Source organism: Musca vetustissima, unplaced genomic scaffold, assembly GCF_032173495.1.
Source record: "Musca vetustissima isolate MV318-11 ecotype Yass unplaced genomic scaffold, APGP_CSIRO_Mvet_v1 utg7881, whole genome shotgun sequence".
Taxonomy (NCBI): domain Eukaryota; kingdom Metazoa; phylum Arthropoda; class Insecta; order Diptera; family Muscidae; genus Musca; species Musca vetustissima.
In genome coordinates, this window is record NW_026883712.1 from 374465 (window position 1) to 394978 (window position 20514).

Here is a 20514-nt window from a genome sequence, read left to right on the forward strand (position 1 = left end):
GCTACCTGCTTCGAGACAGCGTGTTTGGTTTTCACCCCACAATCGCTGCTTTTGGGAGGTTTCTCCTTCGACGCTACCACTGAAGCAAAGGAAGCAGAGCTCTGTACGGCCGACGACTGCGTGGGCCTCTATGCAGCAGGTTGTTGCTCCTCCGTGGACCTCATTCTCTTGACAGCCGTGGGCTGTGGCCGAGATTTGGCGCCCGGGGTAGCAGCTACTGCAGAGGTATGCCCAGCAGACGCAGGCACCTGCTTCACGTCCGCTACCTTCTGCTTGTCCACTAGCGACTGCCCAATTGTCACCGCCTTGGCTGTCAGCTTTGGCAATTCGGCAGAAGGTGGATTGACAGAGGGCGGTTGTGCCTTGTCGGTCTTCTTACGGGCTCTCTTTCGGGCCGATTTCAACAGTTCCCTGCCTTCTGTCTTTGTGGATTCTGATGTCTGAGACGTCTCAGTACTCAGTTTACCCTTAGGGGGTGCTGAGGGCTTAGACGTCTCAGGCATCAGCTTCCTGGATGTACCGGGGCCATCAGCTGGTTTCTCCTTCTTAGAAGGGACTACCGCTGTGGTCCTAGTACTGGGTCGGGGGATCCTATCAATCAAGAAGTCCCTCTCAATATCATCAGGATAGTTCCTAGAGAACTTCCTAATGAGTTTGAGGTTCCTCTTGATTAACAGGAACTCCTTCCCGGTGATGGAGTCGCTATCCCGTCCAATGTATCGTTTGCAGAAATTTACTGCTCTCCGATACATTTTCTTGGTAGCGATCTCCTTAGCGTCAGCTTGCCTAGCAGATACTGGTTCCGATGAATCATCCATCTTAACGATGGGAGCTTCATCGGTGCCAGCATCTGTTTCGACAGCCAACTGCCTGAGAAGCCTCGCGACGTCACTGCAGGCCGTGGAGAATGAGTCGATATCTTCAACTGATTATAAGTAAAAGAACATTTTTTATGAATTGATTGAATTAAATTAATACGCAGTTTATTACTTCCCTACATAATTGTGTGCCTTTTTATTTAATTTCGATATTTTATTTCGCCAAATTTTTAAAGTGGCCAATAGTTTTAACATATGCTCCTCTCCTCCCTTATGTTGTCCTTCCTTGCCACAGAGCGTATTGTTATAGAAAATTGCGACATAGAATTTGTTTGTGTTAAATTAATTTTTTAAGAAATATACTCATTTTAACATGTTCATATATTACTCCAAATTCTGATGTAGAGGTTTATTTAATACATTCAGAATTAATTAAACGAATTCTTAGTCTTAAGAAACCTCAAAATTTCATTTGATTTGCCTTGGAGACTTTAATTTGCCTCATATTAATTGAATTTTGGGCGAAAATACTACTGGTTTTGTACTTTTTTGATATGGATGCTTTTTGGGATACTATATTTGATAGATGTTTACTACAAATAACTACCATAAGAAATACCAATAACAGAATTCTTGATCTTGTTTTTTCTTCTTTCCCAAACTTTTCATTGTCTAGATGTTCTCCATTTGCAGACCTGAAGATAAACATCATCCTACTTTATGTTTAAATTTAGAACTGCAAGATAATTCTTTACATAATACTTTAAAACGAAAGCAAACTTGTAAATTAAATTTTGCGAAGACTGACATCAGTTTATTTATCCAATACTAAGTGGGAATGTAAAAATAATCTAGACTCATATGTTTCATATTTTTATACCATGTTAAATAATACCTTCTCAATGCCAGTTCCAGTTATTAATATTAGTTTGTATAGACGTTTACGTAAAGTAGATTATTTAAAAAGTTTAAAAAATAATACTCTTGTGAACAAAAAAAATTATTCTAAAGCTAGGCATAAATACAAAATATATTCTTTCCAAACTTTCTTCTAACAGAGGACGAAGTTTTAAAGGGTCTATGCTCGATTAAATATTGTTGTTCCCCAGAACCTGATGGTGTACCGGCGAACATACTGAGAACCTGTGCTTATGAACTATATAAGCCCCTTACTGCTATTTTTAATCTTTCGCTGTCTTCAGGATACTCTCCCATGTCCTGGAGATGTAGTTTTATTACTCCCTTACATAAATCCGACAGCAGAAATGTCGTTGAAATATATAGGGGTATAGCTAAACTAAGTGCCATCCAAAACTTTTAATTTCACCTTATCAACATGGTTTTATCAAAGGCAGGTCTACTTTACACAAACTTTTACTATTTAAATTGGATACTATGGTAATTTGCTAACTTTATCTTGGATTTCATCCTACTTAAAAAATCGCACTCAACGTGTAGTTTACAATGATATTATCTGTTGGAACATTAATGTTCATTCTGGCGTTCCTCAAGGTAGCCATTTAGATCCACTACTCTTTGTTTTGTACTTAAATGATCTTCCTTGAGTGATACAACTTTCTACGTGATATATATATAATAACAAGTAGTTGCCAGATGTTAGTTTGTCTTTGTCCTTCTTGTAGTTAGTTTAAGTAATTTAATTTATTAAGCCTCCATAATTCGGATTATGGGGTGTAGCGAGTAGGAGTGGCTCTCCGTATTTTTCATAAAAATCGTTATGGGGAGGTGGCCATCATTCATTTAGCAAATGGGGGAACCTTTAATAATTATGCCATTCATAAACATATTTAATTCACGGTGAATTGATGTCCAGAATAAGGCTATATATGTATGTGTTGCCTCTTAAAACCCCGGTAATTTTTAAACCCCATTGATTGTTTTTTCTACAAATAAATAATTTATAACAACAATTACATAATCCCAAAAAGTGAGAAAAAAAGAAATAAACAAAGAAAGACTCATTTATCCTCCAAGCATTGTTTTCATTATACTGTAATATATTTTGCTTAAATATTGATTTGTTTGTTGTGTTTTATAACATTATGCATATCAGATATTGTTTATGTTTGATGTTAACATTTTTGTGGATTGATGATGTAGTAAATAGAGGAGGAGTATGCAGAGTTGTGGTACGATCAATTTTCACTTCATGTATCAGTGCAAGGAATTTTATTAACTCCTGGTAGCTGTTGTAGAAACAGTTATGACTATTTGCTGTAGAAAACATTCTCTAGCTACTCAACTGATGACACTGTTATCCTATTACAGGTCCATTTTCGGACAATAGTTATAATAACGCTTAGAAATTAATAAAAAAAAAATAAAATACAGATTAAAAATTAGTAGTCTGTATATAAAAATTTGTGTTTAGAAAAAAATGCAGGAGGGGTTTCTCTTCATTATTTTTGTTGTTTATAAGATTTTAAATGTATATACGAAAGATGTTTATTTTCCTAACGACGTCTGACATTGGTCCATTCACCATCATCTGCGCTCTTGTTTTCTAAAAAAAACACAGAAAGGCATGATTTAGTTTAAATATATACAAAATTAAATGAAATATATTTCATATTAAAAAACTTCGATTTAATATAGACGACTCACCCTTGTCTTGTTGTTCACGTTTAGGCTCCTCCTTTTCCTCACGTGCTGGAGGACGTTCAGTTCGCCAATTTCCTGAATCCTTGGCACCACCACCAGCGGCTGCATTGCGATCGGTACGCTCACGACGGTCACGATCACCACCAGGGCGACGATTGTCACGATTATCACGGTCAGCTGTGGGACGTGGAGCATCACGCCAATTTCCGGTGGTATTTTCATCACGACGTCCTTCACGGCGATCATCACGATCGCCGCCACGTCTAAATTCGCCACCACCACGAGGAGGACGATCCTCACGTTCACCACCAGCACCGCCGCGTCTGAATTCTCCACCACGTGGGCGTTCATCAGTTGCACCGCCACGGCGCCATTTATCATCACGTGATGCTGGGGTAGCGGCCGATGCTTCAGCTTCGCGACGTGTACGCCATGAGCTGCCACCATCGTTCGACTCGCCAGCATCCTTACGTTCACGGTCACGATCGCCAGCAGCTGGTGGTGCACCACCACGGCGCCATTCGGAAGCACCTTCCGATGCACCCTCACGTTCTGGGCGTCTTTCGGGACCACGTTCAACACCACGGTCTCCACCACGTGCGCGCCAAACATCTCTTCCTTTATCGGCAGGCTTCTCACGTTCACGTTCGGCGGCCACTTCACGAGCCAAACGTTCTCTTTCCTCTTGAATTCTACGTTCGGCCTCTTCTTCCTTGGCACGTTGTTTCTCGTATTGGATGCGGCGTTTCTCGTCCTCAGCCTCCCTTTCCTTGCGACGAGCTTCGGCAATAGCACGCTCTTCTTCTTCCTTGGCACGACGAATTTCCTCCTCTTTGCGCATACGCTCCTCTTCCTTTTCGCGCAGCCACTGCTGACGACGTTGTTCGCGTCTTTGTTCGACACGTTTGGCCAAACGCTTCTTGCGTTCTTCGGCCAAGGCAATTTCGAACTGTTCAAGTTTCTTGGCATAAATGGAGGCGCGTTCCTTCTTCAAGGTTTCCAAGAATACGTCACGATCGGGATGCATACGCTTCAAACGCTCTTGCTGAGCAACAGCATCCTTGCGCTCCAAAATAGCATTTTCTATGCGCGTTGCCTCTTGGGCCTCCCAAAATTCTTTGTCCTTAACCATTTTTTCGCTCAAATATTTCTCGAAGAGCGGAATTTCCTTCATACGCTTGTAACGTTCGAAGTAGTCGATCTTCTTTTCTTGAGATTTGATTTTGTTCTGCAATTCCTTGCGTTCTCTTTGCAGTTCTTCAGATTCGCGTTGTGCAATCTGTTCAGCATCCAATTTCTTGATTGCCTCATCATCCAGTTTCTTCAGCAATTTCTTGCCATGAGCAGTTTTAGCTATCTGTTCGCACTTCTCCTTCAAGCTCTTATCCTTGATAGCCTGAATTTGGTTTTGAAGACGCTTGCGCTCGCGTTCTTCGTTTTCTTGCTCGAGGCGTTTCTGCTCGGCCAATTTGGCTTTGCGAGCTTCTTCCTCTAACCGACGGGCCTCTTCCTCTTCACGTGCGTTATTCTGCTTCTCAATGAATTCCTTACGGTCTTCAATGATCTTTTGACGCTGCAGAATGCGTTGGTGTTCACGATCCTTGATCTCGTGGTAGTGTTGCACCATTTGGGTGCGCAACTTAGCCCGTTGATCACGTTCGCGATTGGGATAGACAATGGATACGGCGCGATGCAACACGGTGGACATGTTGACCAATTGCGAACGGATTTGCTCGGAAGGCATAGACTGCAATGTGGGACCATCAGGATGATCCTCACGTTGGCTTTCAGTTAGGTCAGTACCAAAGTAGATACAACGCTTTTGATGATCGATGCGGATTTGCATGTCATTGTGGCGAACGGATTCCACCAATAATTTCTCCAAATCGAAAATATTGCTGAATGGGGCCAATTTCAAGAGGCGATCGAATTCAATGCTTTCATAGACTTGGGATATTTGACGGATCAAACGCATAATGGTGACATCCTTCAAGGGACGTACATAGGGTGCTAAGGGATTTTCACCGGGAATTGCCTCAATGGCATCCACCACAGTCTGAACGCGTTGACACAAATTAAGGGGGTTGAAGTCAACCTCGAGCCAGTTGTACAAATTGCGGTATTCTTCAGATGCCAATTGTGGCACACTTAGGCGAACCTGCAAATAATAAAATGCCAATGAGTACATTTCAGTTCAGTTTCAAAAGTAACGGAAATAACCACATACCACTTCCTTAAGCAGAGAAGCCCTGGTGGGTGGTTGTTGGAGATGCAACAACACAGCCAATTTTTGGGCCTTTTCCAAGGGACTCTTATCTGCTTCAATAAAACGATCAAATTCGGGATGAGCAGATGGCAATGGAATGGACAAGGTTGCAATTAAGACATGGGAAGCCATACGCTGCATATCTTCCTTGGACAAATTCTTCTTCAACTCGCGAGTCAATTGGAAGAGCTTCAATAAGGCAGCAGCATGGAACAATTGATTGCCGGCCTTAGAGAAAACCATAGCCAATTTTTGATAATAATTGGCCATTGTCCTGGGGACGGGAGCCTTCTTCGACAAAGCCATAAGGCCATGAATATCCTCGATAGCCTTATAAGCTTCCTGCCACAATTCCATTTGGATGGCACAGTCCAACTGATACAATCTGGTTTCAAGACACAATTGTTGAGTTTCCAACTTGGTAATGGAAACACCAGTGGTTTGATTGGTGCTCTTGCAAATGTCTTCCAAATGTTTGCGCAACTTGTCGCACAAACGACGGAACTCACTCTTGCGATTATATTTCAAGCAAAATTGGAATGCCATGCGAGCAATGTCGTGGTACAAAGCCTCGCAGTGGGTATTAATACGTAATAACTCCAAACATTGACAATAGGATTCCCACAAAAATTTAACCCATGGCAGCAGGATGGTACGGTCCGAACGATCCTGAGCATCCTCGCCGCACACAGCGCTCATGAGAATACTTTCCGGAGTTGCAATATTGTCCAAGTCATCCAATTCGAGGACGGCAACAGCAGCCGAAGACTGGGCCTGAGCAGCCTCAGTGTGCTCCTCAGCCATACGCAAGTAGGCACGAATAACATTTTCCAGCGAATTGACGTTCACCAACTGGAACATATTACGGTACTGGAACAGACCTTCCTTGGCAATGTGAGACTTCTTGAGCTCCACGCACAAGTACAAGTACTTGTACATGAGTGGCTCAATAACTGTCTCCGAATATGCATAGTTCCAGCGTTTGTTGCGAAACACTTCTTGCAGCGTATCCAAGGCACGCACAGGTTTGCCCACTTCAATAAATTCTATATGAAAGGGAGAAATTTAATAAAAAAACTTGGTTAAATGGTTCATTACTAGAGCAAGATTGCCAGCTTTTCAAAAATCGAAATCAATATTTTGTTGTCGTCTCTTTCACACCATCAGCCACACACATATTCACGGCTGTGTGTGTGCAGTTGTCTGGTGTCCGCATGGATTTTTTCTTTCGTTGCAAAAAAAAAATCGTCGATTCACTTGGACTTACCATTCGCCCTTTTTAAAGCATTTTCCGGTCTTTGATTGTATCGAGCCATACTTAATTCATATAATTTCGACGTAGAAACACTTGAACTATATATTTACACAGAATTTTTCACAATTTCTTTGTGTTTTATAGCGGAAAATTATAAAAAATCTTCGGCTAAATTGTGTGTGCCGTCGAAATTTATGCAAAATGGCCGAGTGTAATTTCTTTTGACGACACGACAAAATGGACAGAGTTGTATTTTTGCGGTACATCCCAATTGTTGTACAATTGAGTTTATTAAGGGGGGTTCGCAATAGGTAATTTATTTGATAATGTAAATGTCATCATATCTTTAAGTCAGTAGTCACACGGGCAAAATTTCATGACAAATTTTCTTCTCAATTTCTTTAAAAATTGCATTGTTGTTTAGACACGCAAATAACCCTTGCATCAAATTTATGAATTTTCTTATTCTTCCACACACTCATTTTCTCGTTTGACCATTGTTCATGAAAATTAAAAAATGGAATTAAAAGAAAAAAACTCAATTATAAAAGGAACTTTTGAATTACTCGAAGAAGCTATAGCCGTAGAATGAAGACCTGTTATGTAGTTTTTTTCTCGCAAAAGGTTTTAATTTTAATAACTGCCTTGATGTTTGTTTGCCGGCAGAAAAAAATAAAATGAAAGAAAATGCAAAACTTTTCTGCAGCCAACTTCAGTTTTTTACAACGAATAACGAAACAAAACAGAATTGCGGAGTACAAGTATGTCTGTATCCCCTTTTATTCCTCTCACCTCCTTCGCCAATAAACTCAATTTACTTTACCACAAAATTTGCCCGTGTGACTACTGACTAACATAGACAAGAGTCAAAGCGCATTTACGCACGCACTTTATATGATGTTGATTTACGAAATACTGAAAATAAATTAAGGTTGTTTACAGAGACTTTAAGATCATTTAGGTATAGCAGTCAGCCAATAATTATTTACATATATACACACACTAACACTTGTTTACAAGATTAAAAAAGAATTGTTATTGCTACGTTTACATTGTATCGGATTTAGTTAACCCAGTGGGTTTCAATTGTCAATTCCATTGCCTATTTTTCAAATAAATCCTCATAAAGTAGGTTAACCCTGCAAAAAGTTTCAATGTAAATGCCGTTTTATTACAGAATGTAGTCTCATTTGGGAATTTTATGATGGCAACCCTTTTTAATTTGTAACTCATCTATCAATTTTAAATAATATGAAAAATAAATTTCATAAAATTGTATGTATGCCGATTGGCATATTTTCAATAAATTAAATAAAATATATTTTGTAAGGCTGAACATTGCTCTCAAGATTTAACCATGGTCGTTACATCTTATATTTATAATTTTTATAGGCAGGAAACTCCAAAATATTTATAAATATAAATTATTTAGCAATTTTTGCTACTGAACACATGATATGCGTACATTTCGAAGGAAGATATTTGCATATAAATTTTGAAAGGTGAATGGTGTCAATGGCAAATTTATGAAAAAATTGGAAACATATGACTGCATGATACTACCTTGTATAATTATTTCCATTTAAATTTATTAGTGAAAATTTTCGAACAAAATATCATCACATTCTGTCACTCCCTGTAATCCAGAATAACAAAATTTCCCAAAAAGCGGATTTTTCGCTTTTCAAACCTGTTTCAAAATAAGGGAAAAGTGAAAATGCAAAAAAATTCGCTGCGAGTTCTGGTTCAGAATACCTTTAAAGGTATGAATTGATGTCCAGAATAGTACGGATTTCGTTAACCCAGTGGGTCTAAATTGTCAATTCCATTGCATATATGTCAAATAAATCATCATGGAGTAGGTTAACGCGGTAATAAGTTCTAATTTAAATGACGTTTAAGGCTGATTTACATTTCGTCCATGCCCCATTCTTTGCATATTTATGGCCCACACTCGCAACATGTGGAACGTTTTTAATTAATGTCGGTTCGTTGTATTTAAAATCCCCTTAAAAATGGTTAAATTAAAACCCTTAGTTAACGTATTAAATGTTGGTCGTATCAAATATCAACAGGGCTTACAACTGCAAAAATTCCTAACAAATCAATCAAACGAACCATTTACCGAATTTCGAAATTATTTGGTATTACAAGAGTTCGAACCGGTCTATACTATTGGAATACGCACCAAGGGATACACACAAGAAGATGAAGAACGGCTGAGAAAGTTGGGCGCGGAATTCTATAAAACCAATAGAGGTGGTCTTATAACATTTCATGGTCCTGGGCAGTTGGTGGCATATCCATTGTTGCATTTAAAACAATTTAAGCCAAGTATGCGTTGGTATGTTGCCAATCTCGAACAAATGGTCATTGAAACGTGTAAACAAATGGGCGTTGCAAATGCAACCACAACCGAGGATACCGGTATATGGGTAGATGGAGAACGTAAAATCTGTGCAATTGGTGTTCATGGTTCGAGATATGTTACAACACATGGTATTGGTTTTAATTGTTGTACCGATTTGAAATGGTTTGACCACATAGTTCCATGTGGTATTGAGGGCAAGGGTGTTACATCACTGAGTGAGGAACTAAAACGGAACGTGACAATAGAGGAAACTTCGGAAAAACTTATTGAGACATTTGGCAAAGTTTTCCGGTGTGATACAGTAGAGTATAACAAAGTGGAATTGGAAGATGTGTTGGATAAGGCACGGCGGCATAGTTAATGAAAATTCAATTCATATGTCATGTATATGCAGGCAATGCAAACAAAAAAATCCAAAGACGCATTTTAATAAAAAAAGACTACAACAAATGCTAATTAACGTAAAATATTTTGTATTTACTTTTAATACATTCCACATTGTATTATTCTTTGTTGTTTGTACTATTAAATCTGGCTTTATTTAAATCACATTTCTTTTCCCGTCCGTCGGCAGCAATTTTTCCTCGTTTCATTGCCTCTAATCGCCCAATTTCTCTTAGTTCGGCTTTACGCAAACGACGTTCGGTTCTACTCTCAGGTGAATTATCGAAGTAACGTTCCCGGAAATCAAATGCAATTGATTCATCCACTATCACTTCCAAATCTTCTTCGTGGGCATTCAATGGCTCCGAATGTTTTTCATAAGTCAACAAACGTCTGGCCGTATGGCCACTTAATGGTTGTTCAGAATTTGCTATTAGATTTAGGTTTGGATGTCGTGGCACCATTTTCTCGGAATAATCATCTCTATAAAGAATCAACACGGAATATACAATTAATAATAAATACGGAGGCAACTTAAAGACAAGCTACTTATGAAATGGTAACCAGCATACTAAACGTCCGCCAATTGTTAAATGCTTAGCCGAAAATACCAACAAATCTTTGTACAGGTGCTGCAGGGCATAATGCGATGTTGATGGATAATGTGGTACATCTGGATTTTTGCTATTCTGTTTTACGTTGGCTTTGGTTTCGACCTTCTCCGTAGACTCACGAATGCCATACGGAGCTATTAAAGATTAATTAGATAATTATGTTTATGATTTTTCGACCTTTCGAATGTTTAATAAATTAGAGACCTAGATTGACCTCAAGCTCGATGAACCATCTCTAATTTATTAAAGATTAATTAGATATTTTATAGAAAATATATAGAAGAATGCATTAAACATTAAACTCACGATCAGTGATAATGCTATCAAATTTCAACTTTTCCGTCCATAAGGGATTTGAAAAATCCGCCACAACCACATCCATATAACGATCATGACACCCATATTGTTTTAGATTGGCTCGTATACTTTCATCCTTTTCGCGAACTTTTTGGGTGATGCGACTTGGTCTCGCCCGGGCATGAAGCATCATAAAATCTATATCAGCACCCAAAACGTAACCACCAAATTTTGCTGCACTCACCAGCAGTGATCCAGTGCCAACAAATGGATCGAAAACCAAATCGCCCGGCTTTACTAAAGCTTGATTTGCCATTATTAAACTCAACTGAGCGTCCATTGATGTGTTACCAATGAATTTACGCTTCTTCAGTGACATTTCCTTTACCAAATGTCGCTGCCCATTACATAGCTAGAAAATCCAAATAATATTTAGTATTTTTTTTACCAATTTAGTTTCTCCTAAAACTTACCCATCTTCCAAAGAGTATGTCTTCTGGCTGTTCAGGTACTTGTGTCGGATCTAAACCCCAAAATTCAATGTACCACCATTCAACTTGTGGTGTTTTAAGATCAACATTGCCATCTAATGGCAAATAGTCCATTGTTTCGATTTTCTGTATTTTTTCTTTGTGCGTAAAGTGTTTGTTGTATGTTTCGACGGTAATTTTGAAACTGCAATCCTTTTTGAAATAGCAACTTATGGCATCCTGATTTTCTTGTACATAGTCCTTAAGTTGATTGTGATAGGATGGGTAATCTTTGCCGTGCGACCACAACTCAAATATGGCCCTCAGACCAATAGACCTGGAGGCGATTTTGAGCGCAGAACTATCATTTGGGAAATCGACTATCCAAAAAGGATTCTAAATAAGGACATTAGCGTAATTAATATTTCAATATTTTTTGTTAATAAATGCCTTAAAATTTCCATACCAAGGTATCTGGAGAAACTTTGCGATATTCAATGTTGAATAATTTGACCAGTGAATGAAACTCCTATACATATAACACAAAAAAATACAATTTAACAATTAATCTTGAAACAATAACCACCAACATACCGCTTGACGAAAATCGACATGTTCCTGAGCAAACCACAGAATATAACGTTTCCAGTTTGTCATTTTTAAAACCATTGATAATTAGTAAGTTCGGAATTAATATTGTATCTATGACTAGGCTCGGATACATGGAACACATGTATTTGTTTACGTTCTTCGCGCTAAGAATAAGGAGAGACATGGGAGAATTAGTGATAAAAATGATTTGGAAACAAAATGACCGAGAGTCACACATTGTTTACGAATGAGTGTGGAACATAACAGCCGAAAATAGGAAGAGTAAAAGAAAATGTGAAAATCAGCTGATAAAATTACTCGTCACACTATCCACTGTGAAATGTTAACACGCCACCGTTGAATTAATTCTTTCAAATGGTTGGCAACACTGCACATCGAATTCAAGTAGAAATTACCCACTTTAACAGTTAATCAAGACATCAGCTGCGATAAATAGGCTACCTATTCATTGTGCCATGCAAGGTAGTATATATTGAGGTGAACAACAAAAAACAACTCTGTATTTGGTGGCTTCTTCCGTCAGATATAAAATAAATATACGCAAAAAGTTGTAGTGTTTTTCGATTTTTTTAACATATTACTAACATCCAAAGTTGACTAGGGACTCATGTTCCATAAATAAAAATACATATTTTTTGTATATGTGTGTATAGTTTTGAATACTATGTCAAATAAATTAAAATATATTCAAATTTAATTGAAATCAAAATGATTTTTTAATGCGTCCGTGTGGAAGTATGACACAATAAATAGGTAGTACATTTAGAGAAGCTGATGTCTCAAATAGCTGTCAAAGTGGGTAATTTCTACTTGAATTCGAAGTGCAATGTTGCCAACCATATGAAATGTTATAAGGAAAAATTTGAAAGAAGGTTGAGACTATGGCACAATAAATAGTTAGTACATTTAGCGCAGCTGATTTCTCGATTAGCTGTCAAAGGGTGTAATTTCTACATGAATTCGACATCAAGGTTTGAACCATGGCACAATAGGTGTGTCTGGTTACTTTTCCAGTAACATTTATTCAGTAAGTTCTAGTTCAGAGAGTAAGCCTTTTTTACTCTCTTTTGCGATAATATTGAAAAAAGTAAACAGACAACATTTAGTAAGATTTAGCAAATAAACAGCTGATTTAAGAAAATATTTGATTTGCGCCAAAATAAACAACAAACAAAGGACGAACACAATTATTTGTATGCATTTAATATTAAAAATAAAATGAATAATAAAAGAAAAATTGATCTGGTATGTTCCCCGAGAACATCAATCAATACATTGCCTTCTTTTTGGAACTTGCCTAAAAATATATAAGGAATTAGTTTCTAATTTAATGAATCTTTACATTACTTACGAATTTTGTTCCATTTTCTGTAATTAACTTCAAATTGAACTTTGCAAAATAAAAAAAAATGTTTTAAATAATTTTTGTGTTTGGTCATAAAACAGCAGATCAGAAAATGGCTGAGTTGCAAAATCTTATTGAATAAAATTCTTTCAGTAAACTCCAGCAACTTTGTTGTTGTTCAACTGTCAAACTTGCTCTCTCACTTGACTCTCTTTTACTGAATTTTTGTGTAAACAGACAACATTTAGTAACATTTGGTAACAATTGTTACCAAATATCGAGTTAACAGACAGAGCTTATGAATAGGTAGTCCATTTAGCTCAGCTGATGTCTCGATTAACAGTCAAAATGCGTAATTTCTACTTGAATTCGTTGTGCAGAGTTGCCAACCATGTGAAACATTAGGTTCGTTCGTTTACTCAATAATTTGTACGAATTTGTACAAATTATTACAAAATGTTGTTCGTTTACCCAAAAGTCCAGTAAAAGAGAGTGAATTGAGAGAGCAGATTTGGCAGTTGTGTTACTGAGTATTTGCAAATTCTTACAAGGAAAATTTACTCAGTAAGAATTTTCTTGTACCATCAGCTGATATTTAATCAGCTGTTTTGTTATGTTTTGTAAACAAACAAAAAATTGTTCCAAGAAAATTGATTGTTTTGTGAATTTTATTTTGATTTTGTATCATTAAATACCAAAACGGATGAAGAAAACGCAAGTATTTAAAAATAAGGTAATACAAGAGTAATTGACGAACGATTTTTTAGGTTCCAAATCCAAACAAAAAAGTGGGCATCCCTAACATGTCTGGAACACCATCGGTTATGTCCACCCCCATATCAATTGCAAATACAGGAATAACAGGTCACAACCCTTTTAAATGTTTGTGGGGAACAAACAACATCAATTTTCCGCTTGTTATCCATGTTTCTAATAAAAATGCTGATTTGTTTGTTGTTTTAATCAGCTGTGTCGAAACAATCTTTTTACTGGGTGTTGTTCGTTTACTTTTTGCAGTTTTCTCTCTTGAAAAGGAAAAATTTGTATTTACTCTCTGCAAATTCTTACTGAGTAAATATTACTGGGAAAGTAAACGAACGAACCTATTATATGGAAAATTTTGACAGAAAGTCGAGACAACATGTGAAATGAAATCTAATAGTATGTTCCCGTACTGTAAGAATCTACTATTTTTTACTCCGATAAACCTTTTTTTCTTTATTATATCGAAGAAAATAGTAAAATTGAGTAGATTCTTGCAGTACGGGAACTGACCATAAGTGTTTCTATTTTGGTGTCACCCTGTAATAACAAGTAAGTATTCATTTATCTATTGCAAAAAATCGACATCGATTGCAATGAAATATGTCATCGATTTATTGAAAAGAAAACATTTTTTCTTTAAATAGTGTACGGATAATAAATTGTGAAACTATATCTAAATAAATTATAGTTTGGTGTAAATTTACTGCATTATTTATGTGGCACAAATATACCCCCTCCCGAAAAATGTAATGGTGAAATGACCGAAGAAAAGGATATCAAAAGAGAGACAAATAAATGAAGGAAAAAACTGTTTGTGTCAGACACGTATTAAACGACGTTGTATTTTGTAATGTCAACGCCGTCACCAAATGATGGAAATTCTTCAGAAGAATTTTACAGGGGTGGAATAAATCCAAATATACCCCAGCCGCCTCAAATTCAGCAGTATGTAAGTAGTTTGGGTATAGCGCAATCGGCTCCGTCTGCTGGTCATCCTGTTGCTGCGGGACAACACCAGACCCAGCCACCGCCACCACCTCAATTTGTACATTGGACAAATCCATTGATTGGTGGTACTCCTTTTATGCAACAACATCATCCGCATCCACCCCAGCAATTGTTCAATGATGTATTATACAATTTACAAGCCCAGGCTGCGTATGCAGCATCGGTTCCACCGACGCCAGCTCCGCAACAGGAAACTTATTCGGTCTTAAGGGTGGGTAATGGTAATTTTTTGAAAATATATCACTGCCCCGAAACTGCGATGGGCCCATTGCCCGGGGAAACTTCGTTCGCTCCCATTCATCATGGTCCCCCGCCACCACCACCACCATTTAATCCACAAACTCAGCAGCAACAAGCGGCGGCCTATCATCACATACAACAGCAGCAACAACAACAGCCTGCTAATGTCCAGCCAGCAATACAGCAGCAGCAACAACAACAACATACGCCATCACATATAGCACCAGCTAATGCTAATTCTGTCAATAGTGCACCGCAGATTTTCAATAGTTATGAACTATTTTCCAGCAATACCTTCACACAATTGCCCACTGCAGAAATGCCACCTGTGTTACTGCTCGGTACAAGCAGTAATAATATAAATCGCAATGACCAGCAGCAACAACAACAGCCAATTGCTTTAACAGAAGAATTTGTAGAAGCCGTGGAGCTACAAAACCCCACACAGCCAATGATGAAGGTACATAGTAATAATAATAATACCGTGATCACTAATTGTTTGGATAACCAACCAACAACCACTCCTCTGCTGCAATATGAACAGTTTGAAAATACCCAAACGATGACCATGGTGGAAAATAATGAATATCAAGCCCAACAAATCGAACAACGTGAACAGCAGGAACAGTCACATAATAATCATATAAATACAATTACAAATGAATTATCTGATAAAATGCCCATTGATGCCGCCAATTTTGTTGCCATTCAACCTCAGCAACAACATGTAACCCAAATCAATGCTCCCACACAGGTGCAATCTAAAGATAAACATCATCCAATTATCATCACTCAATCGCCACTTAAACACCACAAATCAGAGATACCACGGCAAGAAGCACCAAAAAAACGCATCGTTGCTGAGGTCAAGCCAATGCGTATGACCTATTCGGATGTCTTGAGTAAAATCAATAATCAACACCAAACACAACAAAACGCATCTAATTATGTTGCAAATAATCACAACAACAGCAGCAACAACTCACTAAACGGTACAATTAGAAATCAACAACAAAAAGCATCGGCTAAATCATCATCCCCGAGCGATAATAGTAATGCAGGCACATTTTTGTCAGCTCGTCGTAATTTGGAAGAATTTGCTGCTGGTAATCGTCCTGCGAAGAAATCTCCTACGCATGATAATAAAGAGAATTCGCAACAACAACAGCAGCCTAATAAAAACAACAATAATAAGAGATCATCATTAAATGGTGGAACAACTATGGCTGGAAATAATAGTAATGGAAATTTAAAAAACTCAACAATCCCATCAGCTAACACATCTGGACAAAAGAACTCAATAAATAATCTAAAGGCAAGTGGTAATGATTTGCAACAGCAGAACAATAATTCACAGCAGCAGCAACAACAACAGCAAAAGAAACGCAGTAATAAAAATGTTGACACACAGGCCAGCAATGGAGGTGAGTCGTCTCAAAATATACCATCCATAATACAAGTTTGACCTCAGGTCTTTTTTGTTTTTTCTTTCTCCCTTTTAGGAAAAAATGGCAACGATGCCACACATGGATCTTCCAAAGGCAACACCACAACCAACAACAATAATAATGGCAACAATGCCACGGCTTCGACAAATGTTTATGCCACCACCAATAATACATACGTCCGCAAGTCATCCAAATCTACAAATTCTTCGTCTTCGTATAGTGGTGCCGGCGGCGGTACATCGGGTAACGGTGGACAACAACGATCACGTTATCAAAATAACTCCAATGCATCATATTCATATTCATCAACGAAACGTAATCGAAACAATCTTTCATATGGTACCTCCTCATCGCCCCCCTCATATGGTGGCGGCAGCGGCAATTCGGCCAACAATCGTAACTATGAGCTGGCAAAACGTTTTCTCAAGGCCTGGTACACGTTTACATTGAAGATATTGACATGGCTATTTAATTTGGTATATGATATTGTTGTTGTGGGCTGTAGTGTACTATACGATCGATTGACATCTGGCTATGAATATTGTAAGATATATGGTTGGCAATTATGGAAAGATTTGAAACAGAATTCGAATAAACCAAGTATTTGGTTTAGAAACGCATGTCGTCGCTTTGATACACGCTTTGCGAAGACAAGTAAATGGGCATTTTGGCGGCGATTTTATAAAAAACGTCCACCGGATATCACCAGTGAAGCAACAAAAACCGGTCGTTTGCCACAGACAGGAGAAGAGGCCATGTATCAGCTATTGAATTGTAAAGGAAAAGATGCATATAGGTTTGTATGGATTTTTTTTTTGTTTTTTTTTTTCAATTTGGAAACTACATTTGAAAACATTTTCTTATAATTAATTTATATATTTTTGTTGTTGTTTTTTCCTTCTTCTAGTATTTTGGGTGTACCGCGCAATAGCTCACAAGAACAAATACGCAAACATTACAAGAAAATTGCTGTCCTTGTACATCCTGATAAAAATAAACAACCTGGTGCAGAGGAAGCATTTAAAGTATTGCAAAGAGCATTCGAATTAATTGCAGAACCGGTAATAATATAATAATTAAACCTTATTGCATTTAGATCTAAGCCACATAATCCATTTATTCCAAATTCTTGCAGGAAAATCGTCTATCGTATGATCAAAGTTTAGCCGAAGCTTTACATGCTGAAAAGGCCTGGACGGAATTGCATGATTTACTATCGCAGTTACAAACTAAAATTACGGAAGCTGCTAATACAATAAGGTAATTTTGCGAACCTTTTTTAAATATTTTATTTATATTTAATTTTAACTATTTATTTATTCTAATAATTTTTTATTATATTTTATTTGTTATTAATCCAGATGTAGTACATGTGGTCTACGCCATCCCAGAAAAATAACCGATCGCCCCCATTATGCTGCCCGAGAATGTGCATCATGCAAAATACGACACTCTGCAAGAGAGGTATGTATTTATTTTATTTTAAATGTTGAGTATTTTTTAGACATTTTTAAATGCTGTGAGTGGTATTTGTGATAAGACTGACGGAAAACACATCGACACATTCCACCTATTCGTCGACTATAAAGCCGCATTCGACAGCCCTATCTGTGTTTAAAGCCATGTCTGCGTTCTGTATTTCTGCAAAATTATTATGGCTATGCAGGATAACTTTAACAGGCACAAGGTCAGTAGTTAAAGTTGGAAAGGACCTATCGGAGGATTTCAATACCGAACGAAGTTTCAGACGAGTTGCCAGTTTATCGTGTGATCTTTTTAATATCCTGCTGGAAAAAGTAATACTTGATGAAAAGGTGAATAGAAATGACACTCTGTACACCAAACAACACATGTTACTCGCCTACGACGATGAAACCGATATAATGGGTCGAATATTGCGAGACGTCCAGTACACTCGGACAAACTGTGGAACTTGAGATCTACAGCTTAGATGTTGTCAACGATTTTATGTACCTCATTAGCGCCATAAATAAAACTAATGACATCAGTTTTGAAATTCGGAGAAGGGCAGTGTTGGCCAACATGGTCTGAGCAAACAACTCATAAGCAAGGCCACCTCTCGCCATAACAAACTCACACTTTACAAGATGCTGGTACTACCTGTGATGAAGCAGCTCTGGAGTGTTTGAGAGAAAGAAAGATCTATCGCCGATATGCGATATTCACCGTCGGACTATCGCCGTCGAATGAACCATGAGTGTACCATCTATTCTCGGACAACGATTCAAGAAAGACATGTCTTTGGTATCGCCCATTATGAATTGAGACGGTTGCACGATCCTGATCTTAGTTGAGCTAAGACTATTCGTGTTTGTCTTGGCAGCTGCTTCTCTGCTGCGATGGATGGGAACCAACCAAGAAAGTACTGCATCGACAACATGATATTGTGTCGATGGACGGGTAAGATCTTCGTCTCCTCATGAAGATGGTCCACAGGAGTCATGAGGAGACACCCTATTGCAGTTCTCACTAACATTCGCAAACCACACTGGCGCCCCATAGCTTACCACTGACCGGCATATTGCTTTATAAGAGATCAACAAGGTTTCTTTGTCAGCACCCCAAGTGCTGCCGGCTAGCGACATGAGGACCTTGTTAATCAATTCTCAATTTATCGCTTGCGCAGAGATCTTCAAAGATCTTCACGATTTAGAGAGAGAGAGAGGTCCAAAGTTGAACCTCTAGATCATCGTCCATTATATAAGCGTTATACAAAATATGTGGACTGATATATCTTATTTTCTGCTTTCTAGGGGAAATATAAAGTTTGTGCAAAATTTTGAATATTTTGAGCTTTATGGTGTTTCCAACGGAACGATAATATAGTATATAAATTACCTTATGGTGTAGAGCATAAAAAATCATTTTTTTTATCCTTTGAATTAAAAATGGCCAACAGATTACATTTAATTCATGGCGATTTGAAAGTATCCTTTCCTATGCCGGTTATATTAGATTTATACAATATCTGAATTTCTTAATTATTTTCTGCAGGGTGACATTTGGGCTGAAACTAGCATGCTTGGTTTGCGTTGGAAATATTTGGCATTAATGGAGGGTAAAGTTTATGACATTACCGAATGGGCAAATTGTCAAAAGGGAGCGTTGGCACATTTGGAACCAAATTCTCATATGGTACAATATCGAATTGTTCGTGGAGCTCAACAGCAACAACATCAGCAGCAACAGCAAAAACAATCACATCACCAACAACAGCAACCATCGCAGCATCATCAACAGCATGCTGGATCTCATTATGCCGGCGGTGGACCAGCTGGTGGTAAATTTAAACGTGATAATATACCAACAACGTAAGTATGGGCAAATCTTGGCCAAAGAAATATTAAATTATTTTGTTTGTTGTTGTTTTCGATTTCAGTGAGGCATCTTTGCATGAGTTCCTCGACAACCTATACAGTGGTCAAAATCCCCAGCAACAGAATTCCTCTGCATTTGCGGGTTCCGGCCGTCGGCGAAATCGTCGTTAGTTTAAGTTATTCTATTATATTTCTTTTTATTCGTAAGTTCCTTTTCTTCTCATTTTTCTATTATCTTCTTAATCTATAACTCAAACACCAACAACCATATTTTTATTATTTCCAATACAACACAGTATGTATTCTTAAATAACATTTTTTATGATACTAAATCTCCTGCTCCTCCATAATCCCTACTATCGAATTTCTTTGTTTATTTTGTTAGTGTCTTTTTTATATATATACACATAGATATATTTTCATTAAATATATGTTTTTATTATGTTTTCTTTTTTTATTATTACCAATATTTTAGTAATTTTACCAAATAATCTATAAAAGCAACTTTCATTAAGGAAGCAAAAATCAACTTAAAAAAATGAAAAAATCTTATATTTAAAACTCAAATATTATTAACGTATTACATTTAAATGTAGTGTTAATTACTCATAAATATAAACTAAAAAGTAAAAAAAAAACAACAAATAACACTTCTTAAATG

At 37.5% G+C, this 20514-nt stretch overlaps 4 protein-coding genes across 4 annotated transcripts; 2 read left to right on the top strand and 2 right to left on the bottom strand.

The window, feature by feature from the left end:
• Window positions 1-3275: 3275 nt before the first annotated feature.
• On the bottom strand, window positions 3276-7111 carry LOC133330722 (eukaryotic translation initiation factor 3 subunit A-like). The gene is made up of 4 exons (XM_061539128.1): window positions 6974-7111; window positions 5668-6752; window positions 3444-5598; window positions 3276-3342 (listed from the first exon to the last, which is right to left on the bottom strand). Exons 1-4 carry the CDS (start codon window positions 7020-7022, stop codon window positions 3293-3295), a joined length of 3339 nt encoding a protein of 1112 aa, XP_061395112.1. The 5' UTR covers window positions 7023-7111; the 3' UTR covers window positions 3276-3292.
• Window positions 7112-8976: 1865 nt separating this feature from the next.
• LOC133330705 (putative lipoyltransferase 2, mitochondrial) lies at window positions 8977-9693 on the top strand. Its single transcript, XM_061539111.1, has one exon. The coding sequence runs from the start codon at window positions 8977-8979 to the stop codon at window positions 9691-9693; it is 717 nt and encodes a 238-aa protein (XP_061395095.1).
• A 142-nt stretch (window positions 9694-9835) lies between these two features.
• LOC133330706 (tRNA (guanine(10)-N2)-methyltransferase homolog) lies at window positions 9836-11754 on the bottom strand. The gene is made up of 6 exons (XM_061539112.1): window positions 11692-11754; window positions 11564-11626; window positions 11101-11493; window positions 10637-11039; window positions 10266-10464; window positions 9836-10199 (listed from the first exon to the last, which is right to left on the bottom strand). The coding sequence occupies exons 1-6, from the start codon at window positions 11752-11754 to the stop codon at window positions 9836-9838; spliced, it is 1485 nt and encodes a 494-aa protein (XP_061395096.1).
• A 2915-nt stretch (window positions 11755-14669) lies between these two features.
• LOC133330707 (transcription factor mef2A) lies at window positions 14670-20060 on the top strand. The gene is made up of 7 exons (XM_061539113.1): window positions 14670-16389; window positions 16570-17311; window positions 17423-17576; window positions 17651-17775; window positions 17877-17979; window positions 19531-19847; window positions 19916-20060. The coding sequence occupies exons 1-7, from the start codon at window positions 14670-14672 to the stop codon at window positions 20022-20024; spliced, it is 3270 nt and encodes a 1089-aa protein (XP_061395097.1). The 3' UTR covers window positions 20025-20060.
• Window positions 20061-20514: the final 454 nt, after the last annotated feature.

What these genes read in the sequence shown, in the direction of transcription:
- LOC133330705 (XM_061539111.1), top strand. Translation starts at nt 8,977, where the DNA reads ATGGTTAAATTAAAACCCTTAGTTAACGTATTAAATGTTGGTCGTATC.
- LOC133330706 (XM_061539112.1), bottom strand. Translation starts at nt 11,754, where the DNA reads ATGACAAACTGGAAACGTTATATTCTGTGGTTTGCTCAGGAACATGTC. An exon ending in ATGTCGATTTTCGTCAAGCG is followed by an intron (nt 11,627 to 11,691) that starts GTATGTTGGTGG and finishes TTATATGTATAG; the next exon opens with GAGTTTCATTCACTGGTCAA. An exon ending in TGATAGCATTATCACTGATC is followed by an intron (nt 10,465 to 10,636) that starts GTGAGTTTAATG and finishes AATCTTTAATAG; the next exon opens with CTCCGTATGGCATTCGTGAG.
- LOC133330722 (XM_061539128.1), bottom strand. Translation starts at nt 7,022, where the DNA reads ATGGCTCGATACAATCAAAGACCGGAAAATGCTTTAAAAAGGGCGAAT. An exon ending in TGCTTTAAAAAGGGCGAATG is followed by an intron (nt 6,753 to 6,973) that starts GTAAGTCCAAGT and finishes CCTTTCATATAG; the next exon opens with AATTTATTGAAGTGGGCAAA. An exon ending in CTTCTCTGCTTAAGGAAGTG is followed by an intron (nt 5,599 to 5,667) that starts GTATGTGGTTAT and finishes TATTATTTGCAG; the next exon opens with GTTCGCCTAAGTGTGCCACA.
- LOC133330707 (XM_061539113.1), top strand. Translation starts at nt 14,670, where the DNA reads ATGTCAACGCCGTCACCAAATGATGGAAATTCTTCAGAAGAATTTTAC. An exon ending in AAAGGAAAAGATGCATATAG is followed by an intron (nt 17,312 to 17,422) that starts GTTTGTATGGAT and finishes TCCTTCTTCTAG; the next exon opens with TATTTTGGGTGTACCGCGCA. An exon ending in TCGAATTAATTGCAGAACCG is followed by an intron (nt 17,577 to 17,650) that starts GTAATAATATAA and finishes AAATTCTTGCAG; the next exon opens with GAAAATCGTCTATCGTATGA.